General features: G+C 38.5%; 2 protein-coding genes and 1 pseudogene across 3 annotated transcripts in view; 1 reads left to right on the top strand and 2 right to left on the bottom strand.

Annotated features, from left to right (window-relative positions):
• The window catches only part of LOC101013415 (GTPase IMAP family member 1), a 35,069-nt gene extending 29,056 nt beyond the window's left edge, over nucleotides 1-6,013 (bottom strand). Inside the window, exon 1 of the mRNA XM_009204190.4 lies at nucleotides 5,910-6,013. The gene's annotated coding sequence lies outside the window, so the exon portion shown is untranslated. The remainder of the gene's footprint in view (nucleotides 1-5,909) is intronic.
• A 3,976-nt stretch (nucleotides 6,014-9,989) lies between these two features.
• On the bottom strand, nucleotides 9,990-11,825 carry LOC101017934 (annotated as a pseudogene).
• Nucleotides 11,826-12,382: 557 nt separating this feature from the next.
• Nucleotides 12,383-22,098, top strand: GIMAP7 (GTPase, IMAP family member 7). 2 transcript variants are annotated; one of them, XM_017957333.3, is made up of 3 exons: nucleotides 12,383-12,509; nucleotides 17,715-18,638; nucleotides 21,972-22,098. In XM_017957333.3, the coding sequence occupies exon 2, from the start codon at nucleotides 17,756-17,758 to the stop codon at nucleotides 18,632-18,634; it is 879 nt and encodes a 292-aa protein (XP_017812822.1). In that variant the 5' UTR covers nucleotides 12,383-12,509; nucleotides 17,715-17,755; the 3' UTR covers nucleotides 18,635-18,638; nucleotides 21,972-22,098. The 2 variants fall into 2 exon arrangements, with proteins under 2 accessions (XP_017812822.1, XP_003896893.1); XM_003896844.5 differs by lacking the exon at nucleotides 21,972-22,098 and having other exon boundaries at nucleotides 17,715-18,777.
• Nucleotides 22,099-27,042: the final 4,944 nt, after the last annotated feature.

Raw genomic sequence — 27,042 nt, 5'->3', positions numbered from 1 at the left:
ATAAATCATGCTACTATAAAGACACATGCACACGTATGTTTATTGTGGCACTATTCACAATAGGAAAGACTTGGAACCAACCCAAATGTGCATCAATGATAGACTGGATTAAGAAAATGTGGCACATACATGCCATGGAATACTATGCAGCCATAAAAAAGGATGAGTTTGTGTCCTTTGTAGGGACACGGGTGAAGCTAGAAACCATAATTCTGAGGAAACTATCTCAAGGACAGAAAACCAAACACTGCATGTTCTCACTCATAGGTGGGAACTGAACAATGAGAACACTTGGACACAGGGTGGGGAACATCACACACTGGGGCCTGTCGTGGGGTGGGGGTTGGGGGAGGGATAGCTCTAGGAGAAATACCTAATGTAAATGACTAGTTGATGGGTGCAGCATACCAACATGGCACATGTATACCTATGTAACAAACCTGCATGTTGTGGGCATGTACCCTAGAACTTAAAGTATATATATATATATATATATATATATGAAAAAAAGAATATATAACAATAAAAAAGAGAACTGCTGATGCCTCTTTATATTTTCAGATAGTCATTTATAATATTTCTCAGCTTAGAAATGTGTCATTTAAATACTATTTTCAAATTATCTTTCCTCATAACGAACAATTTAAAAACACGGAGTCTGCTCCACTGTTTATTAGCTACATAAGTTTTCAGAACTTCATTGTTAGGGTTTAGAAAAGTAGCAACACACATAAGCACCTGTTCCAATTCACAGCAAACTTTATTTTGTTTAGCTCATGTCAGAGTCAAGAATGATAATGATTGCACCTCCGAATAAGGCACTGGTGTGGGTTTGGAGACTCAGAGGAATACTCTTCTGCCTCATCTCTGGGCCAGTACCAACTGGAAGAAGGACCAAAGGAGGAGACAGAGCACAGTTGAAAGCAATCTCCATGGTGATATTTCTTCTTGGCACTGTCTGTCTCTTGCAGATTTCTTCTGAATACTTTAGCAGATGCAAAGATGGAGACCTGGGCCTTGTAGCATAACCTTTCTAGCCTGTGATTTGACCACAGCTTTAAGTGATGGGTAAGACAGAATGGGAAGGGGGTAAGGCAGGAAATGGCTGTGGCTGAGGCAGGATGCATTTGTTTTTTAAATGAACCAGCGAATTTACAATAAATCATCTTGTAGCTTATTTCTTGAAGATATAAGGGATTACGGGAAACAGAAGAAGAAAGGGTGTTAAATTGAAAACAAAATGAGGAAATTAAGATAATAGCAGAATCGCACAAGCCTAATTATACATTCTAGAGAGAGGGTAAGTTACTGAATGCTATCTGGTGGCGATGGCAATCTCTTAATTATTTCCCCAGTTTCTGTTCTCCTAAGCATATTTTGCTTCCACAATTAGTATTATGGAATGGCTAAGAATTCAGGAGTGTATAAGCAAATCCTGGATTTTAGAGGGGTGGGGCTAAAAAGACTGTGTAAACAAGTATGGAAGGAATCTGGGGTGTGGAGAGAGTAGCAGAAACCTATGGAAGAAAAATGCCTGCTTCCTTGCTTCATGCTTTGTTGGCTGTTCTGTGCCGAGTAATAAATAAAGCTGGTATCTGTAACTGTCTGCACATTACTCACCTGACCATAGGGACTCAATAGCACTGGGAGAAGAGGGCTTGTACTAATATTGCTCCCTCATGTCGGACTCCTCAAGAGAAGTCCCAGGACTGTTCTGTCCCTTGTGGTCTCTCTTTGAGGATCATTGTTCTCTGCACCACTTCGTAGGTTTATAAATATGTTCTGACCAACATACCACTCTGTAGGTTTGTAACTATGTTCTGACCAACATCTGAGAAGTACTGTGGGTAGGTGGGCCAGGGCTCATGATTTGAGAGAGTCTGGGAATTTGTACTCGTTGGGTAAGGCCTAAAGATACTGGTGCTTAGTAACATTTTTCCCCTTTAAAGCCATAGATATTACCAGTGGCAGAATCAGACTCATACACTTTTCCACTGACACTGCATTTTGTATAGTAATGGGAGACATCCAGTGCTGATATGCTAACCTGAGAATCTACTGCTGAAGCTCATGGAACAAAGCAGGCGTCATTGGGCTAACAGAAAGATACCGTTTACTCTTAAACAACTCAGATAAAGTTAGTAATCTTGTGCTGACAGTGTCCCCCAGGGAGAAATCCCCTGTATATTTAAATGCATTAAAGCTTGTTTTGTTTCATTTTAAGGGATAACACCCTCCTCTTTAGTGATAAAACAGTTGTTTTGATATAAATTGGGAATTCTGTAAGAGCAGGCAATCGGCTCCTGCTGGTGAGACTGGGACATGCTTTTAGGCAGAGGTGGCCTTATAACCTGCTCAGCTCTTCCTGTTTCAACTGTCTGTGTGCTCCTCATAGGATTCAAAGGCCTGTTTGCACACCTTAATTTCCTATGACTGTCTTTAAAGGTAACACTTTTTTTTGTCTTGGTGTTTATAAATTGATGACAAAAGTTAAATACTTCTGCCAAAGGATCTGAGGTAGGAAAGGGTAAAGTAAAAGGGAGTGGGTTGAAGGCAGCTGCAGAGTCAGAGAGACCTGGCAAATGAAAAGTACCCGAGGAACAGTCTCAGGTAATGTCTAAAATGACCTTCGGAGAAAGCCCACAGCTACTTCTCTCATCAGCGAGAGTTTCATGTTCCATCTGGGCCAGATATGTGGATGAGGAATGAGGAAGGATGTACAGGTGCACTTCATTTTATTGTACCTCACTTCATTGCACTTTGTGGATGACGCGCTTTCTACAAATAGAAGAAACCCTGCATCAAGCAAGTCTGTTGGTGCCATTTTCCCAACAGCACGTGTTCACTTTTTGTGTCTGTGTCACTTTTTGACAATTCTCACAGTATTTCAAACATTTTCGTTATTGTCTGTCCTGATGATATGGGATCAGTGATCTATGATGTCCCTATTGTAATTGTTTTGGGGTGCCACAAACTGCGCCTTACAAGATGATGAACTTAATTGATCATTGTGTGTTCTGACTGCTCCACCATGCAGCTGTTCCCTTGTCTCTCAACCTTGCCTCAGGTTTCCCTATTCCCTGATACAACAATATTGAAATCAAGTCAGTTAACAACCTTACAGTGGCCTCTAAGTGTTCAAATGAAAGGCAGAGTCGCACACTTCTCACCTTAAACCAAAAGCTATACACGATTAAGTTTAGTGGGGAAGGTATGTGAAAAGCTGAGATAGACCAAAAGCTAGACCTCTTGCACCAAACAATTGGCCAAATTTGAATGCCAAGGTAAAGTAATTGAAGGAAATTAAAAGTGCTACTCCAGTGAATACATGAATGATAAGAAAGCTAAACAGCCTTACTGTTGATATAAGGAAAGTTTTATGGGTCTGGATAGAAGATTAAGCCAGCCACAACTTTCCCTTAAGCCACAGTCTAATTCAGAGCAAAGACCCCACAATTTTATATAGGCGGACAGAGGTGAGGAAGCTGCAAGAAATAAGTTTGAAGCTAGCAGATGTCGGTTCATGAGGTTTAAGGAAATTACTTGTCCCCATTACATAAAAGTGGAAGGTGAAGCAGCAAGTGCTGATGGAGAAGCTGCAGCAAGTCATCCAGAGGATCTAGTTAAGATCACTGATGAAGATGGCTACAATGAACAACAGATTTTCGATGGAGACAAAACAGACTTTTGTAGGAAGATTATACATTCAGGACTTTCATTGCTTGAGTGGAGAGGTCAATGCCTGGCTCCAAAGCTTCAATGGGCAGGCCGACTCTCTCATTAGGGGCTGATGCAGCTGATGACTAAGTTGAAGTCAATGCTCACTTACCATTCCAAAAAACCCTAGAGCTTTTAAGAATTATGTTAAATCTATTCTTCCTGTGCTCTATAAATGGAACAATAAAGCCTGATGACAGCACATCTGTTTACAGTATGGCTTACTGAATATTTTAAGCCCACTGTTGATACCTACTGTTTAGAAAAAAATATTCCTTTCAAGATATTACTGCTCATTGACAATGCATTTGTTCACCCAAATCTCTTATGGAGGTGTATAAGGAGATTTCATGCCTGCTAATACAACATCCCTTCTGCAGCCCATGGATCAAGGATAATTTTGACTTTTGAGCCTTATTATTTAAGAAATACATTTTGTAAGGCTATAGTTGCCATAAATAGCCTTAAATAGCCTGTAGTTGCTCTGATGGACCTGGGCAAAGTAAATTGAAAACTTTCTGGGAAGGATTCACCATTCTAGATGCCATTAACAACATTCATGATTTATGAGAGGAGATAAAAATATTAATATTAACGAGTTTGGAAGAAGTTGATTCCAACCCTCATAGATGACTTGGAGGGATTCAAGACTTCATTGGAGGGAATCACTACAGATATGGTGGAGGTAGCAAGAGAAGTAGAATTAGAAGTGGAGGCCAGGTGTGTTGGCTCATACCTGTAATCCTAGCAATTTGGGAGGCCAAGGTGGGAGGATCACTTGAAACTAGGAGTTTGAAACCACACTGCGCAACACAGTGAGATCCTGTCTTGACAAAAAATAATTAATCAGGCATGGTGGTGTGTGCCTATAGTACCAGCTGCTTGGAAGGCTGAGGTGTGAGCATCACTTGAACCCAGGAGTTCAAGGCTGCAGTGAGCTATGATCACATGACTGTACTCAAGCCTGGGTGACAGAGTGAGACCCTGTCTCTAACAACAAAAAAGAATGTAGGCTGAAGATGTGACTGAATTGCTGCAATCTCATGATAAAACTTGAATGGATGAGGAGTTGCTTCTTATGGATGAGCAAATAAACTGATTTCTTGAGATGAAAACTACACTATGAGAATGAAAAGGCATAAGAATGATACAATGGACTTTGGGGACTTCGGGAAAGGGTGGGAGGGGGTGAGGAATAAAAGACTACACACTGGGCACAGTGTACACTGCTCAGGTGATGGCACCAAAATCTCAGAAATCACGACTACGGAACCTATCCATGTAACCAAACACTACCTGACCCCCCAAAACCTATTGAAATAAAAAATAAATAAAATCTCCTTCTTCATCTTAAAAAAAAAAAAAAGAAACTACTTTTGGTGAAGATGCTGTGAACATTATTGAAATGACAACAAAGGATTTAGAATAATTAAATAAACTTGATAAAACAGCCGCAGGGTGTGAGAAGATCGATTCCAAGTTTGAAGGAAGTTCTACTACACTTAAAATCCTATCAAACAGCATCACACATGCTACAGAGAAACATTTTGTGAGAGGAAGAGTCATTCTATGTGACAAATGTCATTGTTATTTTATTTTAGGAAATTGCTACAGCCACCCCAGCCTTCAGCAATCACCATCTTGACCAATCAGCAGCCATCAATACTGAGGCAAGTCCCTCCACCAGCAGAAAGATTATGACTCACTGAAGGCTCAGAGGATTGTTAGCATCTTTTGGCAATAAAGTATTTTTAAATTAAAGCATATACATTGTTTCCTAGACATAATGCTATTGCACATGTAATAGACTACAGTGTAGTATAAACATAACTTTTATATGCACTGAGAAACCAAAAAATTCATGTGGCTCTTTTTATAGTTACATTTGCTTTATTGCAGTGGCTGGCATTGAACTTGCAATATCTCTGAGGTGTGCCTGTAGTATCTATAAAGGGGTTAGAAGGGTACTCAGCATACAGTAAGTGATCAGCAAGTGTCAGCCAGTAGTAGTGGTGTCAGCAATAGTGATGGTAATGGTAATAGTAATACTCTTGATGTCAGTCTCAGGATCATGGTTTGGTCTCCTTAAGCTCATGTATTATATAATTTCACATCACAGGTGTCCAGATGCATAAATAGAACTGAAGGCTCTAAAGGGAGAGACAGAGGTGGCAGACTTGGAAAACACTTACCTCATGTTACCTGTACACTGCAGACAGCCTCACCTTCCAATTCCAAGAAAGGACTGTGCCTTACTAGCAGATACGAAAGTTCTCAGTTGCTGTTGATTCGTGGTTCAGCAGCTCCTCCTCTGCCTATGTATCTGAAAACACTTCCCTCCTAAGTCTTCAAAAAAGGCAAAATCATAAACCTCTGCTACAAAACATCCCTTCCTTCAGGCAGGGATCAATGTGGGGACAGACATTGGGCCTGACCCAGTTTGTCTTTTATCTGGACCGTCAGATAGATGATGGGTGATGAAGGCAGCCAGGGACACCAGCACTAGGGCCTTATCTAGACTGTGATATCTGAGAGTGGTTTTTATTTAATCAGGTACAATAAGGCCACTACTGAGGAATAGTGATTAATATTCTTTGTGAGACTAATGCCTCCAAAACCCTCCCAAGAAAATTGACATCGTACCTGTCATCCAGGCTCCTAGTCTCACAGGCAGTAAGTAAGTCCGCTACCTGTCAGGCTGGGAACCTCTGCAAATTTTGGAGACCTCACAAAAAAGTAAAATTCACCTACATTTATAAGAACTGCATGTAAAATCTATTGGAAAAAGTGTCTTGGTTTTCTACATTTGTGATAGAAAACAAATAATAGAACTTTTCAAGATTGTAATTCAAGATTCATTTTGAAAATTTCCAAACAGAAGTTCATTCTTTGGCATTGGTAGTTATTTAACGCTGTTAGGCTCTGGATTTCCTGAGCAAGCTTAGGAAGGCCTATCTGGCTAATTAAAACTCTTGCTGTATATTTGTAAATAACCAAGCCATACATAATAATGGTGTTGAGGGATCAAGAATCATTGTTGGAGATTATGTAAGATTACAAGGTAGGAAATGACATTAAAATGATCCAACATATGGAAATAAGCAAAATAGATTAATGGGTATTCTTTCTGTGTGATTCGAGGCTTGGCTGATGTCTAAGATACTACAACTCTGTTGAGAGGTAACTTGCAATTTTGCTTATAGACAAGTAAATATTTTTTTTGTCTGGCAGAACATATACCCCAAAATTACATTTTATGACTGATATGGTTTGGGTCTATGTCCCTGCCCAAATTTCATGCCAAATTGTAATCCCCAATGTTGGAGGTGGGGCCTGGTAGGAGGTGATTGGGTCATGGGGGTGGTCCTTCAGGAACGGTTTGGCACCATCCCTTGATGCAGTTCTTGTGATAGTGGGTAAGTTCTGACGAGATCTGGCTGTTTAAAAGTGTGTAGCACTGCCACCTTCCACTCTTGCTTCTGCTCCAGCCATGTAAGACATGCATACTTCCCCTTTTCCTTCCAACATATTGAAAGTTTCCTGAGGTCTTCCAAGAAGCCATCATGCTTCCTGCACAGCCCATGGAACTGTGAGCCAATTACACCTCTTTTCTTTTTAAATTACCCAGTTGCAGGAATTTCTTTATAGGAGCGCAAGAACAGACTAATACAATGACCATCTTAGGAACAGTCATTAAATGGGCACACGGGAAACCTTATCCCCTTACAAATGTCCTTTGAACTAATTATAATATCTTACTGGTTTCCTCATTAATCAATAAGTTAAGTAAAATCTTTTACATGTATGTATTTCAAATTTGCATGAAAATCATGACCTTGCTTTTTTTTTCTTTTAATTTTACTTTAACAGGAAACACAGAAATATCACAAGCAAAGCCTCAGGAGTGGGACTATGAGACACAGAGAAGATTAACCAACTTGAGGAGGGATCTGCTGCTGTCTGAATGTTTGTGTATCCTCTTCCAAATTAATGTATTGAAACCTAATCCCCAAGTGATGGTATTAAGAGGTAGGGCCTTTGGAAGGTACTTAGTTCATCATGGTGGAGCCCTCATGAATGGAGTTAGTGCCCTTATAATAGGCTGGAGAGAGACCCTTCACCCCTTCCACCATGTGGGGACACAGCAAGAAGGCACCATCTATGAATCAGGAAACAAGCCATCACCAGATAACAAACCTGTCAGTATTTTGATCTTGGATTTCTCAGCCTCCAGAACTGTGAGAAACAAATTTCTGTTGCTTATAAATTACTAATTCTACAGTATTTTGTTATAGCAGTCCAAACAGACTAAGGTGGGATCATTAAAAGCATTTACTGAGTACCTGTGACATTTCAGAAACTGCCTTTATACCTCTGTCTCCTTTAGCCATGTGAAATAGGTATTAACAGGAACTGTGATTGGAATTTTAGGTAAGCAGAGCTCCACTGAAACATTGTGTTAAATTGCCTCTCAAGGAGAGGAATAGAGGAAGATTTAGCCCAGAAAGAAAGATTGAAACACTGCAACAATAGCTGAATTCCAGGCTTAGCAATAAGGATGCTAAATCTTATGCAGTAAGAGCTTTCCAACCACCATGACATGGACTGTCTGCATAGGCTTCACCAATTCATTGCAACGGGGACTGGAAAGGGAGAGATCTAGGGTGTTTCACTCTTAAAATGCGTACACTGTCCTTTTCTTTAAACAACTAATTTTCTATCACAATTTAGAATTGTATCCACTAAAAAAATGTTCAAGATCTAACCCCTAGTACCCTAGTACTTGAGAATGTGACCTTATTTGGAAACAGTCTTTGTGATGTAATCAAGTTAAGATGAGGTTTTGGGGCAAGCTCTTCTAATGCAATGACTTTTATCCTCAGAAAATGAGTGAAATTTGAGTTGGCACATGGGGAGAAAATCATGTAGCTGCGGAGGCAGAGATTGAAGGGATGCATCTACAAATCAAAGAGTAGCAAGGATTGCCAGAAACCACTAGAAACCAGAAAGAGGCAAGGAAGGATCCTTCCCTAGAGTCTTCAGAGAGAATGTGGCCTTGTTGACACCTTGTGGCCTCAAGAACTGAGACAATAATTTTTTCTTGTTTTAAGCTACCCAGTTTGTGGTAATTTTTTACAGCAGTCCTGGAAACTAATACAAACTTGATATTGGGAGGTACCAGTGACTGTTGCTTTATATAGCAAAAGAGTCTTTGTAGATGTGATTAAATTAAGGCTTTCACAGTGAGGAGACTATCCTGGATTATCTAGGTGAGTTTAAATCTGAACACAAAGATCTTTCTAAGAGGGAAACAAGAAAGTCAAAGAAGGAAGGCAATGTGAAGATGGCAGCAGAGATTGGTGTGATGCAGCCATAAGCCAATGAACACTAGTAGCATAGAGATGCTGGAAGAGGCCAGGAACAGATTCCCCCATGGAGCCTCTAGAAGATGCCCTGCTAATTAACTTCATTTTATCCCCATAATGCTCATTTTGGACTTCTGACTTCCAGAACTGTAAGAGGAAAATTTTATGTTGGTTATGCCACTACATTTTTGGTAATTTGTCATGATAGCAATAGCAGGCTGATACTCGAAGGTTACATAGTTAATCTGTGTAAGAGCTAGAACAGTACTATACCTTTCATCTCTTGTTATTATTTCTGCACTATCTTAATAAATTAAGCTTTGCATTTATCTAGCATTGTGGCAGCAGAAAAAAAGCCCCGAGTTTTGTGCACACACACATGTACACATACACACAAAATCAAAAACATAATATTCCTTTTTTTATCTTTATTTTTAAACACAGTATTCTTTTTTATGTATTTCAAGTGAATCATTTAATGTGAGTGAGGCTGAGTTAGATGTTACCATAAATATTAACAGAAGAAAAAGGGAAAGTAAAGACATTTTCCCTCTACCATAAAAGGGTCTGATGCAAGATAAACTAGCCTGTTGGTTTAACAATAGCTCATTAAAAAGGCCAGAGAATCTGGGAGAAGATGTACTTGGAAGCACTATCCTCTGAAGGACCATTCCCAAGAGGACAGCAAAATACTGAAAAAATTAACTGACTCAAAAATTATATTGAGAGATCAAGAGAGTTAGTCACAGCTTTGAATAATTTCCAGAATAAATAACACTAGCTAGATTAGTAGTTCTGATGTTTCTTTGGAGTTGTCATAGCACTCTGTGTGAACCGAAGGGACTACAAACTGATGCCCCTTTGAACAGAGTGATTTTAAAATAATAGATTCTCCAGTGCGCCAACTGTGTTTTCAAGTATAATTCTGGTATTTGTACCTAGCAATACAGAAGAAAAAGCAGCAAGGAGAAAGTGTCAAGTATATAGGACATAAAATGATTTGGCAGCCCTAGAATTCCCAATATGAGTCTTTTTCATCAGGAAAATCACAATCTGGCTCAGTCCAGGGTAACGCTGGAGGCAACGACACTGATGGCTTGTTATAAGCAGGAGGCAACAGTGAAAGTATTGAATCCTGGCTATCTTCTTTCATCTGTTTGAAGAAAACATGGGACTATAAACTGCTTGCTGATGGCCTTTTCTCCAGATCTTGTTGCAAACACAGTGGTAAAAAGCTAAAGAAGGCAGGAGAGAAGGTTTTTGAGGATGGTGTGTGTAATCGGTCACTATTTACTGTGTGAGTTCCACTGGAGATAAGCACACTTGCTCCAATCCCAGAGTCTACACCTGACCGGGAATCTTTCATTTTGGATTCTGATTGTGGGAAAATACTGATATCCAATGGGCTATAAGGGGGAACTTTCAGTTTCTGTAACAGCATCTGAGTTCTCTTCATATCCTGGAAAGGCACCTGTGTACTGGCTAATTCACATGTTGTAATCCCAACACTGTAAATATCTGACTTCACATTATACCCATGTAAATCCTGTCTCAGTAGTTCTGGACTCAGCCATGGTTGCACTGATGTGCTGAACTGTGGGAAATCATACACAGCCCTATGGCTCTGTCCATGCTTAACCAAACTATGCAGATGAGACAGGCCAGAGAGGGTCACTAGGCCATCATCAGAAATGAAGATATGGCTGGCTTTACTACTCCTATGAATACAGCCATATTGGTGCAGATAGTTCAGTCCTCTCACTGCTCCAAAGAGAATGTTTCTTATTAAAGTTTTACCCATTCCTTCAGGAAAATAGGCCCTCAAGAGTTGACTTGCTGAACCATAGGCCATAAATGGAGAAATAACTCAAAGCCAGCTGTCAACACTGAAAACTGTCCAATAAGTTGTAATATTGGGATGCCAGAAAGAGTGGGATAGAATCATGGCTTTCTGTAAAACTTTCAGACATTCTTCATTGTAGTTTTCCAGATTTGTAACTTTTATAGTTACCAGTGTTCCTGTAGGAGTATGCCGTGCAAGATGGACAGAAGTCAAGTTGTCAAATCCTCTTCCTAGTTCTACTTGGAGCTCATAGTGAGAAATGTTGATGGAACATACTACTTCACTGGCTCTAGTGGATGGATGCGACCAGGAAAGGGTTGGCTCATCGACCAAGTATTGATGGATGCTGGTTTCAGGCTTGTGTTTTGGGTTTGAGTGATTCAACTTGTGTTCTTGAAGTGCAGAAACAATCCAAAGGAGACACCAAATCGCTTTAGTTCACAGAAAGTGACAAAAATCCAAATATTCCAAAGAAGGCTTTTGTTTCATCTTCCTTTCAAGATGCAGATACATCATACCTAGCGGCGACCACGGCCAGCGACTCCCTTCAGGCTGCCAGTGGTGCGGACCTGGGCGGGTGCCGGAGCCCGGATCGTGGAGGGGCAAGGCGAGTGCTCTAGGCCCACTCCTGGCATGGGGTGCTGGAGGGTGGCAAGGCCGCGACAGGGGCTATGGGCTTGGAACTCTAAACATAGTATTCTCATGGAGCCAACCGGAATATCTGGTCAACTGCGAGAGCTTTGGGAGCATGCCTCTCACCTCAAGAAACCTCCAGAGCAGATTGGAACCATCCACTGGGTAAATTCGGGAAAATCTATCTCTGCCTGAGACTGGAGTAGGAAGATGTGGGGTAGAGAGGAAGGTGGGGAAGGGATGTAGGATCTATTCCATGGGTGCATCTTTACTTGTTAGGTCATGCGTATTTTCAAACTTGTAAGAATTATATGAAAAGCAACTAGAGAAACTATGTGGTCAAGGGCAGATTATTTTTCCAGGCCTCACCTTCCTTTTTTTCCATGGTTCCTAATGATTTAGACTCTGCCTTTGAGCCTCAGTGCTGTTAACTTTTGAATGAGTAACTTGAGGCCTTCCTGAAAGACTACAATTAAAAACCCATATTACACAATCAGTAAGAACCCCCAGCTCTACGCTTGGAAACAGCAAGGTATATGCCTGTCTCCCTTCTTCCCCAAATCACCCCTCAGCCTCCCTCTCCACCCAGGGAAGACAATCAGATCCTACGCCTTGTTTTCTAGGCAATATTTGGGTCATTTAATAAGGCTTTTTTGCACCCATCACTATAACCTGAAGCAAAAATTGTAGCTTTGGAAATGGTGTTTACAGCAGGCCCATGGGCAAAAGGTTTCAACCAGCAAAATTGAAGCAATCACCAGATTATGGATCAGTATTTCTGTTTCTTTAAAGACAAACTTTTTTTTTTTTGTGGCTCCACCCAGTCTGAGCTTCCTGACTTAGAGGCTTTAGTAGGGGTACAGGCACTTCTGCCTCACAGTCAAAGCAAAAGCAACAGCTCAAGCAGCCTCCTTGGAGAAAATCTGAAAATTCAACTTGTTCAAGAGAAGGTGAGCCTGGCTGAGAAGAGGGCCTGGGGCTATCAGGCTATGAAGGGCAGTGAGGACAGGGTGTGTGGGTGGAGTGGACTCTGCCCTTAGGAGGGACAAGGCACTGTGCCAGCAGCACTGCAGAGAAGGGACTGTGGGAGGGGTGAGTAGGAAGGGGAGTGAGGAGATTTATTTGCACTTGAAAACTCAACTTGTTCAAGAGAAGATGAGCCTGGCTGAGAAGAGGGCTTGGTGCTATTGGGCTGTGAAGGGCAGTGAGGACAGGGTGTGTGGGTGGAGTGGACTCTGCCCTGAGGAGGGACAGGGCACTGTGCTAGCAGCACTGCATAGAAGGTGTTGTGGGAGGGGTGAGAAGGAAGGGCAGTGAGGAGATGTGTTTGCGGAGTCTATGCATCTCATATGTAACAGAACATGCGTGGCTGCATAGTGCACCCTCCACTCACTGGCTGTTGTGATAGACACAGAGTATTGCCTGATAACCTGCATAAGAAATTAAGGGCTCCTAAGGCAGATTTGTAGAGGTGACAGGCAATTTAGGGTCCACCTGTCTAAGTCCCTCTTCTTACTGGAAAAGAATCAGAATCCCAATTCAAGGGGTACCCAGAATCCTAACCCAGAATCCCAAATCCAAGGGGTACCCAGATCACTCATGGCAGAGGAACACTAGAATTCAGTCTGCTGAGTTTTTCCAGCATTAAGCAGAGACAAGCTGTGTCCCTAACAGTGTAACTTGTGGGGCTGCTCCGCCATTCAATACAAAAAGAGTTGCTATAAAAGACCTTTATAGAAATCACTCTATGAAAGCCTAAGGACAACCCTGCAAGATTGGTTTTATTTTCCCTTTTTATAGCAGAGGGAACTAAATCTCAAGGAGCTTATGAAATTTTCTAGAACTGTTGGGTCTGGCCACAGTTTAGAACTGTCCACCTCTGTTGTAAATGCTTTTGTCACTTCTCAGCCTGTCTCTTAGCTGGAGGTCCTCTGGATCTTCCAAGAACCACTTGAGAAAGTTTTAAAGTGATTTTTCTGACTGTCTCTCTCACGTTTGGCTTCTCAATATCGGAGAGGTGGAAAAGTCCATGAGAAATGCAGAGCCCTCCTCACGGTTCCCTTATCACAGGCTGGCTCCCAGCTCACTTTTTTGCAGAAAGTGTAGATCATCTCCTTTGCCCTCCACTGATCTATCTCTGATGCCATGTCAATGAAAATTTAGAATCATGGCCTGAGAGTAACCAAGAACAGGCGGTAGAGTGCATGGTTAAGAGTGAGCATGGTAGAGTCAGACAGACTTTGAATCGAATGTCTTCTCTGCCCAATACCTATTAGCACAGTGACCAGAGGCATGTTTCCCAGAATTTTTGAGCCACACCAGCTTCCTCATTTAAAAAATTAGAATAATAAAATTAGTTTCACTGTAGAGTATTTTTGAAGAGTAAACGAGATATACAAAACATGTTTTATCAGGGTGTTCTGATATGCAGTATATACTCGATAGTGGTTACACTATACATGGGTTCATTTTTTTATTTGAGGAAAATTTATACTTATTCAAAGGTAAAAATAATATAAGGAACTTCCTTGTACCTATACTACAATCTAACAGTTATCAATTTATGCCAGTCTTGTTCAACTATCTGCTCCTATTCTCAACTCTATCACAGATTATTTTGAAGCAAATGTCAGACATTACATCATTTTATCAGTAAATATTTGCGTATGTGTCTCTGAAAGATAAAGACCATTTAAAAGCATTTTCACAATTTCATAAACAGGCTTCAAAAGACAATTATAAATTTTAATACTACCAGTTGTATTCAGATTTCCCTGAAGATCTCATAATTTTTAAAATCATTTGAGGTAGGATCTAAGGAAAATTCATACATTACAATTGTTTGACATCTCTTAAGTTTCACTTAATGTTGTGTTAAATTTCTTTGTTTAAGGAAGGGAAGGTCTTTTGTCCAACAGAACTGGACAGTATTCATACTGCTGAATGCATCCTAACAATGTCATTTAACATTCACTTCTAGCTCTAGTGTTTTCTGTGAATTTATATTAATGGGGAGGTTGGATCAGATTAAAGTTTGACTTTGTTTTTTTAGTGGGAATACTTCATAGATGCTATCCTAAACTTCCATTAGAAGGCACATAATATTTGAGTGTCTCTCTTTTTGTGATGTTAGCAGATATTAATGATTGTCTAGAATGAATTTGTTTCATTAAAAGTTACCAAAAGATGATATTCTATCATTCTTTATTCATTTATTAGATGGAATAGTCCTATGCAAAGGAACTTTCATTCAGGGATTCTTTCACTTTTGTGAGATATAGTTAAAAGATGAGATGTATGAAAGACAAAATAAATGCTTCTTTCCCTTTAGTTGTCATTGTTCAGCATGATGAGTCACTTTCCTAGCATACTTCCAAGGGAGCAATTAACTTCTTTCAGGAACATGGTGTTGTTATAAACTACTGGATTTCAATATATTTGGTATATTTTAATCCATTGGAACAATCTTTATTAATGATGCTCAAATTGTTCCATCTTTGTCCAGTTGGAACCTCTTTAAGATAGCTTCCAAGTTCTTCTGATAAAACTAAGTAATTTTTGATAACATCCCTGCTTTCTAGTATGAAAGATGTTATAGGCTAAACTTGTATGTTTACTGGCCCAGACCTGCAATCGGTACTTTTTCCTAGTAGTCCTAATTTATTTTGTGGGAAATGCCATTTGAAGTTCACAATCTGGGTGTTAAGTGCACTCATTGCTACTTGGTTGACCATGGTTTATGCCTTTTAGATGGACTTCAAAACAGTACACACACACACACACACACACACACAGTGAAATTATTAATACTATATTTTCAAGCCTCTCAGGACAAATCTTTGTGTGGTTCATCCTTGACACAAAATACAATTAGTTTTATTTGTTCCATTTCTTTTAACTTTTACTGGTGTTTTAAAATATAATTTTTATTGTACAATTATGTAAACTATTGAAATGGTCTCAAGATCAAATTTGCAAAAACAAAGGATATTCAAAGAAGTCTAATGACCATTTTCTGTTCCTGTCCCTTGTACGTTGTTCCTCCCATCTTCATATAAATAATTCCTTCATTTGTTTAGTTTTCAAATGGTTCTGCCATTGCTTTTTCACATGCACATAAAAATTATTTATACATAAAACTAATATTCCTTCTTACTATATAAATGGTAGTAAAAGATACGTTATTTTCTTCACTTGGCTTTTTTCACTTAACAGTATATCCCAGAGATCTCTTCATACTGGTATATAGATCTATTTCTCATTCCTTTTTGCAGTTGGATAGTACTTTTCTGTATGAATATACCTTAGTTTATTCAACTGGTCCCCACTGATGGCCATCTGATAGGGTTTTGATCTTCTGCTATTACTAATAGTACTGCATGAATAACCACATGCATATATCTTTCTGTATTTTTGTCAGTGCAGCACTGGGATAAATCCTAAAATTGGGATTGATAATCAAAGAGTAAATGCATGTGTAATTTTCCAAGGTATTGCTATTTTCTCCTCTATAGGTGTTAGGTTGTTTTCCCCTTCACACTAATCATGCAGGATGTTACCTGTTTTCCCCATACCTTTACCACCAGATTATGCTGGGAAATGTGTGGATTTTTGCCATACCTATAGTTGAGAAAGAGTTATCTCTGAGAATTTTTTATTTTTTCTATGTTTTTAATTTATTTTTCTCTATTGTGAATGAACTTGGATATCTTTTTATGTATTCAAGGATAATTTGCATTTTTTCCTTGGCTGCGTATTTATATTTTGCCCAATTTTCTATCAAGTCATTGGTCTTTTGTTTCTTTACTTTTAGATATTCTTCGTACAATAGGAAAAGTAGCTGTCTTTGAGATAAATTGGAAAAAATGTTTTCCTAGTTTGATATTTGTGTTTTGTCTATAGTGTTGTATGGCTTACATAACTTTTTAGATTTTTGTGTAATCAAACTTACCAGTCTTTTCCTTATACTATTTTAAATCTTAGTTATTAACATCCTCTCCACTCCCAGGTTACAAAGAATTTACCCGTGTTTCTCTCATTATTTATATGGGATAGTTTTTTACATTTAAATTTCTGATCTATTTGGAATTTGTATGACATTTTAAGGATAAAATTGCATTAAATTATATGGTGGTATAGTTATTTCAGTGTTGCTAATAAAAGTGTCCATCATCTTTCCCATTTGGTATGAGGTGTTGCTTCACAGAATGTAAGTTAATGTAATTGAATTGAATATAAATGAATGTAAAATGAGCAATGGCCTATTTGTGAATTCTGTTTCTGTTTCATGGCCCGTCTCTATTCACTCACCAATATCATACTGCTTTAATTATAGAGATTATAATGTTTAATTGTCTGGTAGAGCTAATCTTTCCCTGTTCTTCTTTTCCTTGATTGTCTAGGCTAACTTGCACTTTCCTTCATCCGAATGAACTTTATAATCAACTATTTTAGTTCCAGAAAAAAAATAAAGATGACAAAATTAAAAAATTATATTTATATAAAATCATGTTAAAGAAATATATATTTTTTCTGTTCTACAAACTACTTTAAACACGAATCCGTGTTAAATTTGGCCAAATATCTTTCCTGCATCTAGCTAATTTTCTTCTTAACCTATTAATGGGATGTGTTGTAACAATCAGCATTCTCATATTTGACCCACCATAGTATTTCTGAAATAAATCACAGTTAATCACAGTCTATTATTTATTAGAGTCTAATAATTTATTTAGGATTTTTATATTAATATTCACAAATGAGACACATCTGTAGTTTTCTTTATTGATGAAATATTTGTCAGCCTTTGGAATCAATATACTTGCTTCATAGAAAAAAATGTAACTTTTTCCTTCTTTTTATATGGCCAGGAGCAGTTTTAGGTAGCTTTGAGATGATCAGATCTTAAAAGGTTTAATAGAATCCCCCTGTGAAACCATCTATACCTGGTACTACTTTGTGGGGAAACTCTTTAACTGCTTTCTCTATTATTTCTTCCATATTAATCGGACTATTTCATCCTTCTGTCTTTACTGGGATTAATATGGATAATAGGATGTTACAAATTTTCAGAAGAAAGAGAAAGCAGAAAAGAAGGTTGGGAATGGATCCCACTTACCAAAACCGGCTTTTTTTCCTATCTTCCCCTCTTTAAGGTCTTGTACGTGCGTAAGTTCCAGCGCCTCCTGACGTGAGCATGGCTGAGAGTGAGGACCCCTCTCTGAGGATCGTTCTGGTAGGGAAAACTGGAAGTGGGAAAAGTGGAACAGCGAACACCATCCTTGGAAATCAAATCTTTGACTCTAGAACTGCTGCCAAACCTGTTACCAAGACCTGTCAAAAAGCATCCCGGGAATGGCAGGGGAGACACCTTCTTGTTGTTGACACTCCAGGGCTCTTTGACACCAAGGAGAGGCTGGAAACCACCTGTAGGGAAATCAGCCGCTGCGTCATCTCCTCCTGCCCAGGGCCCCATGCTATTGTCCTGGTTATGCAGCTGGGCCGCTACACAGAGGAAGAGCAGAAAACTGTTGCATTGATCAAGGCTCTCTTTGGGAAGCCAGCCATGAAGCACATGGTCATCTTGTTCACTCGCAAAGAAGAGTTGGAGGGCCAGAGCTTGAGTGACTTCATAGCAGATGCGGATGTGAACCTAAAAAGCATCGTCCAGGAGTGCGGGAACCGCTGCTGTGCGTTTAGCAACAGCAGCCAAACCAGTGAGGCAGAGAAGGAAAGTCAAGTGCAGGAGCTGGTGGAGCTGATAGAGAAAATGGTGCAGTGCAACAAAGGGGCCTACTTTTCTGACGCCATATACAAGGACACAGAGGAAAGGCTGAAAGAACGGGAAGAGATTTTGAGGAAAATCTACATTGATCAATTAAATGAAGAAATTAAACTAGTAAAAGAGGATGAGCATAAATCAGAGGCAGAAAAGGAGGAAAAAATAAAATTATTAAAAATAAAATGTGATGAAAACATAAAAAATATAAGGGAAGAAGCTGAAAAAAATATATTTGCAGATGTTTTAAATAGGATTTTGAACATGATTTCAAAAATATGGCGTTTCTTTTGGTAGTAATGTAAGTTTTATTCTTCTTAATTTACTATGATTTGTTAATGTGATGAATTGTATTTTGCAAGATAGTTACAGAAATACCTACCTCCCTTTAGCTTTATTAAGGTATCATTGATAAATAAAAATTAAATATGTTTAATGTGTATAATGTGATTTTTAATATATATGTGTATATATACACATATACATTGTGAAATAATTAAATCAAGGTAATTAACACATCTAGCACCTCTCAGTTACTATTTTCTTTAGTATGGTGAGAACATTTAAGGTCTACTCTCTTAGCAGATTGCAAAAATGCAATACAGTATTATTAAGTATAGTTGTCATGCTGTATGTTAGATCTCCAGAGGTTATTCATCCTGCATAACTAAAATTTTGTACCCTTTGACGAACATTTCCCCATTTCCCCCAACACCCAGCCCCTGGCAACCAACATTCTATTCTTTGCTTCTGTGCATTCTACTTTATCAAATTCCACATGGAAGTGAGATCAAGCAGTGCTTGTCTTTCTGTGCTTAGCTTACTTTACTTAGCATACTGTCCTCTGGGTTCATTGATATTGTTGCAAATGACGCGATTTACTTCTTTTTCAAGGTTGAATAATGTTCCATTGTTAATGGAATGTTAATAGTGCACCACATTTTCTTTATCCATTCATCTGTCCATGGACGCACTTGAGTTATTTCTATATCTTGGCTATTGTGAATAATGTTGCAGTGAGCCTGGGAGTGCAGATATTTCTATAATAATGCTCATTGCAGCATTATTCACAATGGATAAAGATACATTTCAGTGGAATATATATATATAATATACATATATATTATATATATATAGTTGTTTATAAGCCACCTAGTTCATGATATTTTTATAGCAGCCCGAATGGGCTAATACCTAAAGGAAATTAAATATATCTTTATCCACTGGAATATATATATTCAGTGGAATATATATTCAGGGGTCTCTCTTCAGCCTCTTTTATGAGGGCATTAATTTCATTTCTGGAGGCTCTGACCCGATGACCTAATCACTTCCCTAGGGCCTACCTCCTTATACTATCACATTGGGAGTGAGGATTTCAACATATGAATTTTGGGGGGATGTAATCATTTAGACCATAACATTCTGTTCCTGGCTCCCCAAAATGTATGCCCTTATCACATGCAAAATACATTACTTTCATCCCAGTAGCCTCAACAATCTTGTTTCAGGATCAATTTTCACATGTAACTCCAAAGTCTCATCTAATTATCATCTAAATCAGATATGGGTGAGACTTAAGGTATAATTCATTCTGAGGCAAATTGCTTTCCAGTTGTGAATCAGTGAAATCAAGTAAATTATGAGCCTCAAACATATGATGGTGGGACAGGCATAAGATAGACATTCTCATTCTGAAAGGGAAAAATAAAAATGAATAAAGGAGTGACAGTTACCACGCAAGTCCAAAACCCTATGACTCAAGAATAATCTTTTTTGGTTTGATGCTCTCAAGGCCCACTGATATGGAGGTCCTGCCTTTTGGACCCTTTTTGGTAGTAGTCCAGCTTCCAAAGCTTTGCCTGTCCCCACAGCTTTGCTGAGCTCAGCACACACCACACCAGAGCCTGCCAGAGCAGCACCTAGGGGAGCCGAGCAGCATGGCAACAGAGTGTGGGGAGCAGAGTCCACAATGTGAGGTAACTCTGGGCAGCAGTGGCCCCTCCTTTGAAATTGTTCTGATCCCACGGGCCCTAGCATTCTGTGACGGCAGTCAGCCCTACTGATTTCTGAACTGCCTTTGGGGTCATTTTTCCATTGTCCTGGACAATAGGTCCTCGCTTGGGTTTAGATGGCTCACTGCCTTGGTCAATAGCACATGACTTCCATTGAGATGGCTGATCCGTACTAATTTTCTTTATCAAATGATCAATAGACCACATCATTTTCTCTTCTGATAAAGCTTTCTTATCTTTTTCCAATATGGACAGACTAAGAATTTTCTAAATGTTTCAGTGCTACTTCCCTTTAACTAACAAATCCATTTTCATTTCTCTCTTCTCACATTTTACTATAGGCAGTGAAGAGAAGCCACACTGTACCTTCAACGCTTTGCTTATAAATTTCCTCAGCCAGATACCCAATTTCGTTACTCACAAATTCTACCTTCCACAAAATACTGGAACAAGAACACAACACAGCCAAGTTATTTGCCACTTTATGACAAGGATTTCTGTTCTTCCATTGTCCAAACAACACATTCTTCATTTTGGTCTTTACCAGCCATATTTCTACCAATAACCTAAGTTATTAGTATATCCACTTAGGTATTCACTAAGAAAACTGAGGCTTTCTGAACTTCAGCAGAATCATCCTTAATGGTCCATTCATAGCAATGCAGGCTTTTTCTAGCACAAACCTCTCACTCCCAGCCTATACTTATCACCCAGTTCCAAAACTGTTTGCATATTTTAGGTATTTATTACAGCAGCACCTTCAGTTCTTGGTACCAATTTTCTCTTTTAGTTTGGACCGCTATTACAAAATACTATAAGTTGCATGGCTTATAAGCAACAGAAATTTATTTCCTACAGTTCTGGAGGTGGAGAAGTCCAAAGCACTGGCAGATTCAGTGTCTAGTGAAGGCCCACTTCCTCATAGACGTCTATCTTTTCACTCTAACCTCACATGGTGAAAGGGACAAGGGTTTTCTCTTGAGCCTCTTTTATTTTTGGTTTTAAACTTCCTATTGAGCCTCTTTTACAAGGGCACTAATCACATTTATGAGGTCACTACCCCCATGACCTAGTCACATTCCAAGAGCCCCACCTCCTGTTATCATCACATTAAGCATGAAGATTTATCATCACATTAAACACATCAATTTTGTGGGAACATAAACAATCAGAATATAACAGATATATACCCAGAAACTTGATGGATTATATGATAGTTCTTATTTTTAATTTTTGGGGGGAACTTCCATCCTGTTTTCCATAATGGCTGTACCAATTTACATTCCCACCAACAGTGTACAAGAGTTACTTTTTCTCCACATTCTTGCCAACACTTGATATCTTTTGTCTTTTTGATAATATACAGGTATGAAATAATATCTCATTGTGGTTTTGATTTGCCTTTCATTGACGATTACTGATGTTGGGCATTTTTTCATACCCTTGTCATAAAGAAACCTGTATGTCTTATTTTGAGAAATGTCTGTTCAGGTCCTTTGCCTATTTTTTAATCGGGTTATTTGTTTAATTGCTCTTGAGTTATTTAAGTTCCTTGTGTATTTTGGATATTAACGCCTTGTGAGATGTATGATTTACAAATATTTTCTCTTATTCCATAGGTTGTCTCTTCACACTATTGATCGCATCTTTTGCTATGCAGGGTATGTTTTGTTTGAGGTAACCATGTTTGTCTATTTTTGCTTTTGTGGCCTTTGCTTTTGGTGTCATAAAAAATCATCACCCAGATCAAGATTTTCCCTGTGTTTCTTCTAGTAGTTTACAGTTTTAGGCCTAACATGTAACTATTTAATCCATTTTGAGTTGATTTTTTTTTTTAAGATAAGGGCCCAATTTCGTTCTTCTGCATGTGGATATCCAGTTTTCCCAACACCGTTATTGAAGAAACTATCCTTTTCTCTTTGTATGTTCTGTGTTCAACTGACCATAAATGTGTAGCCTTATTTCTGGGTTTATTATTCTGTTCATTGGTCTTTATGTCCATTTTTACGCTAGTAGCATATTTTTTATTACTATAGCTTTGTTTTAATTATAATAGTATGTTTTGATTGCCACAGCTTTGTTTTGGTTACTATATTTTGAAATTAAGTAGTGTGAGGGCCCCAGCTTTGTTCTTTTTGTTGAAGATTGCTTTGGCTACTTAGGGTCTTTTGTGGTTCCATATAGATTTTAGATTTTTTTAAACTCTTGTGAAAAATGATATTAGAATTTTGACAGAATTTCATTGACTATATAGATTGCTTTGGGTAGTAAAGACATTTTAACAATATCACTTTAATCCATAAACATCACTCTCTCTCTCTCTCTCTCTCTCTCTATATATATATATATATATATTTATTTGTATTTATTTGTGTCATCTTCAATTTCTTTTATCAATGTTTTATAGTTTTCAGTGGATAGGTCTTTTGCCTCCTTGGTTAAATTTATTGGTGAGTATTTTAGGGGTAGCTATTGTAAATAAGATTGTTTCTTTAATTTCTTTTTTGTATAGCGAATTGTTAGTAGGTAGAAACACAACTGATTTCTGTATTTTTTTTTTCAAGTGGAGTATTTAGTTTTCTATGTATAACATCATGTCATCTGTAAACAGAGGTTATTTTATGTCTTTCTTTCCAATTTGGATATCTTTTATCTCTATTTCTTGCCTAATTGCCCTGGCTAGAGCTTCCCACCGTGTTAGAAGTGGCAAGAGTGAGCATTCTTGTCTTGTTCCTGATCGTGCAGGAAATGCTTTCAGCTTTTCAACATTGAGTGTGGTGTTACCTGTGGGCTTGTCATATAAGGTCTTTATTGTGTTGAGGTACATTTTTTCTTTCTTTTTTCAACTTTTATTTTAGGTTCAGGGATACATGTGAAAGTTTGTTACATAGGTAAACTACCATTTCTAGGTAAATTAAACTAGATTACTTCATCACCCAGGTATTAAGCCCAGTACCCAATAGTGATCTTTTCTGCACCTCTCCCTACTCCCACTATTCACCCTAAAGTAGATCCCAGTGTCTGTTGTTTCCTTCTTTGCATTCATAAGTTCTTATCATTTAGCTTCCCCTTATAAATGAGAACATGCGGTTTTTGGTTTTCTGTTCCTGCATTAGTTTGCTAAGGATTAACAGCCTCCAGCTCCATCCATGTTCCCAGAAAAGGCAAAACTTTATTCTTTTTGTGGCTGCATAGTATTCCATAGTGTATATGTACCATATTTTCTTTATCAAATCTGTCATTGATGGGTATTTAGGTTGATTCCATGTCTTTGCTATTGTAAATAGAGCTGCAGTGAATATTCATGTGCATGTGTCTTTATGGTAGAATGATTTATATGCCTCTGGATATATACCAAGTAATGAGATTGCTGGGTTGAATGGTAGTTCTGCTTTTAGCTCTTTGAGAAATTGCCATACTGCTTTCCACAGTGATTGAACTAATTTACACTCCCACCAACAGCATATAAGCATTCCCTTTTCTCTGCAACCTCACCAGCATGCTATTTTTCTGGCTTTTTAATAATAGCTATCTTGACCGGTGTGAGATAATATCTCTTTGTGGTTTTCATTTGCATTTCTCTAATGATCAGTGATGTTGAGCTTTTTTTCATATGCTTGTTGGCTGCATATATGCCTTCTTTTGAAAAGTGTCTGTTCATGTCCTTTGCCCACTTTTTAATGGGGTAGTTTTTTATTTCTTGTACATTTGTTTAAGTTCTTTATACATGCTGGATATTAAACCTTTGTCGGATGCATAGTTTGCAAAAATGTGTCTGATTCTGTAGGTTATCTGTGACTCTGTCGATATTTCTTTTGCTGTGCAGAAACTTTTATTTAGATAACTGTTTGTCAATTTTTGCTTTTGTTGTGATCGCTTTTGGTGTCTTGGTCATGAAATGTTTGCCCATTCCTATGTTGAGAATGGTATTGCCTAGTTGTCTTCCAGGGTGTTCATACTTCTGGGTTTTCCATTTAAGTCTTTAATCCATCTTGAGTTGATTTTTATATATTGTGTAAGGAAAGGGTCCAGTTTCAACGGTTTCAATCTTCCACACATGGCTAGCCAGTTATCCCAGCACCACTTATTAAATAGGGAGTCTTTTCTCCATTTCTTGTTTTTGTCAGCTTTGTTGAAGATCAGATGGTCATAGATGTGTGACCTTATTTCTAGTCTCTCTAATCTGTTCCATTTATCTATGTACCTGTGTGGTTTTTTTTTTTTTTTTTTTTTTACCAGTACTATGCTGTTTTGGATATTGTATCTCTGTAGTATAGTTTGAAGTGAGTAATGTGATGCCTCCGGCTTTGTTCTTTTTGCTTAGGATTGCTTTTGCTATTTGGGCTCTTTTTTGGCTCTATATCAATTTTAAAATAGCCTTTTTTCTAGTTCTATGGAGAATGTTGTTGGTAGTCTGATAGCAATAGAATTTAATCTGTATATTGCTTTGGGCAGTATGGCCATTTAAACAATATTAATTCTTCATCTTCATGAGCATGGAATGTTTTTCCATTTGTTTGTGTCTTTTCTGATTTCTTTGAGCAGTGTTTTGTAATTCTCAGTGTAGAGCTCTTTTACCTCCCTGGTTAGCTGTATTCCTAGGTATTTTATTCTTTTTATGGCAATTGTGAATGAGATTACCTTTCTGACTTGACTCTTGGTTTGGATCTTGTTGGTGTATAGGAATGCTAGTGATTTTTGTACATTGATTTTTGTATCCCGTAGCTTTGCTGAAGTTGTTTATCAGCTCAAAGAGATTTTGGCCCATGACCATAGGGTTTTCTAGATATAGAATCATGTTGTCTGCAAACAGACATAGTTTGACTTCCTCTCTTCCTATTTAGATGTTCTTTATTTCTTTCTCTTGTCTTATTGCTCTGGCCAGGACTTCATCCTATGTTGAATAGAAGTGGCAAGAGAGGGCGTCCTTGTCTTGTGCTTATTTTCCAGAGGATTTGCTTCCAACTTTTGCCAATTCAGCAATGTTAGCTGTGGGTTTGTCATAGATGGCTCTTACTATTTTAATGTGTGTTCCTTCAATACCTAGTTGATTGAGAATTTTTAACATGAAAGAATGTTGCATTTTTTCAAAAGCACTTTCTGTGTCTATTAATCATGTGGTTTTTGTCTTTAGTTCTGTTCATGTGATGAATCACATTTATTGATTTGTGTATATGGAACCAACCTTGCAACCCAGGAATAAAGCCTAATTGACCATGGTGGAATAGCTTTTTTTTTCGTGGATGATAGGATTTTTTTTAAATTATTATACTTTAAGTTCTAGGGTACATGTGCACAACGTGCAGGTTTGTTACATATATATATATATACATGTGCCATGTTGGTGTGCTGCACCCATTAACTTGCCATTTAGATTAGGTATATCTCCTAATGCTATCCCTGCCCCCTACCCCCTCCCCACTATGGGACCTGGTGTGTGACGCTCCCTTTCCTGTGTCCAAATGATCTCATTGTTCAATTCCCACCTATGAGTGAGAACATGTGGTATTTGGTTTTCTGTTCTTGCGATAGTTTGCTGAGAATGATGGTTTCCAGCTGCAACCATGTCCCTACAAAGGACATAAACTCATCCTTTTTTATGGCTGCATAGTATTCCATGGTGTATATGTGCCACATTTTCTTCATCCAGTCTGTCAGTGATGGACATTTGAGTTGATTCCAAGTCTTTGCTATTGTGAATAGTGCCACAATAAACATACATGTGCATGTGTCTTTAAAGCAGCATGACTTATAATCCTTTGGGTATATCCCCAGTAATGGGATGGCTGGGTCAAATGGTATGTCTAGTTCTAGATCCTTGAGGAATCGCCACGCTGTCTTCCACAATGGTTGAACTAGTTTACAGTCCCACTAACAGTGTAAAAGTGTTCCTATTTCCAGTCTTCAAGTTCTGAGATTCTTTCCTCAGCTTGATTTATTCTGCTGTTAATACTTGTGATATTATTGTATTATGTTATTCAGCTCTGTCAGATGCATTGGTTCTTTTTTATACTGGTTATTTTGTCCTTCAGCTCCCGTATTGCTTTATTGTGATTCTTATTTTCCTTGCATTGGGTTTTGCCATCCTTCTGAATCTCGAAGATTTTTGTTTCTATCCACATTTTGTACTCTATTTCTGTCATTCCAGCCATTTCAGCCTGGTTAGGAACTCTTGTTGGATAACTCCAATAACTCAAGTGGCCAGATTGTCATATGTCCTGCCATTTGGACCTAAGCTCCAGTGCCACCCTAGCGGACCCAGGCTTCAAGCTGGTCATTGTAGATCCAAGCACCAAGCCTGCCCACTTACTTGCTGAGGGACCAGGGTAGCATGCTCAAGAACTCCAATACCAAGCTGTGTTAAGCCATTCTTGCACTGCTGTAAAGAAATACCCATGGCTCAGTAATTTGTAAAGTAAAGAGTTATAATTGACTCATCAACCTGTAGGCTGCATCAAGATGGCTCCAGCATCTGCTTCTGGTGAGGGTCTCAAGAACTTTACAATTATGGAGGAAGGTGAAGTGGGAATAGGCAAGTCACATGATAAGAACAGGAGCCAGAGAAGGGGGATAGGTTCCACACACTTTTAAACAACCAGTTATCTCACATGAACTCAGAGCAAGAACTCACTTATTACCAAGGGGATGGTGCTAAAACCTTCATGAGGGATCTGCCCCCATGATCCAATG

The sequence above is a fragment of the Papio anubis genome, chromosome 4 (genome assembly GCF_008728515.1).
Source record: "Papio anubis isolate 15944 chromosome 4, Panubis1.0, whole genome shotgun sequence".
NCBI classification, from domain to species: domain Eukaryota; kingdom Metazoa; phylum Chordata; class Mammalia; order Primates; family Cercopithecidae; genus Papio; species Papio anubis.
The sequence above is the reverse complement of the archived record's forward strand: the minus strand, read 5'-3'. Positions and strand labels throughout refer to the sequence as shown.

Coding starts and splice junctions, on each gene's coding strand:
- GIMAP7 (XM_017957333.3), top strand. CDS start 17,756: ATGGCTGAGAGTGAGGACCCCTCTCTGAGGATCGTTCTGGTAGGGAAA.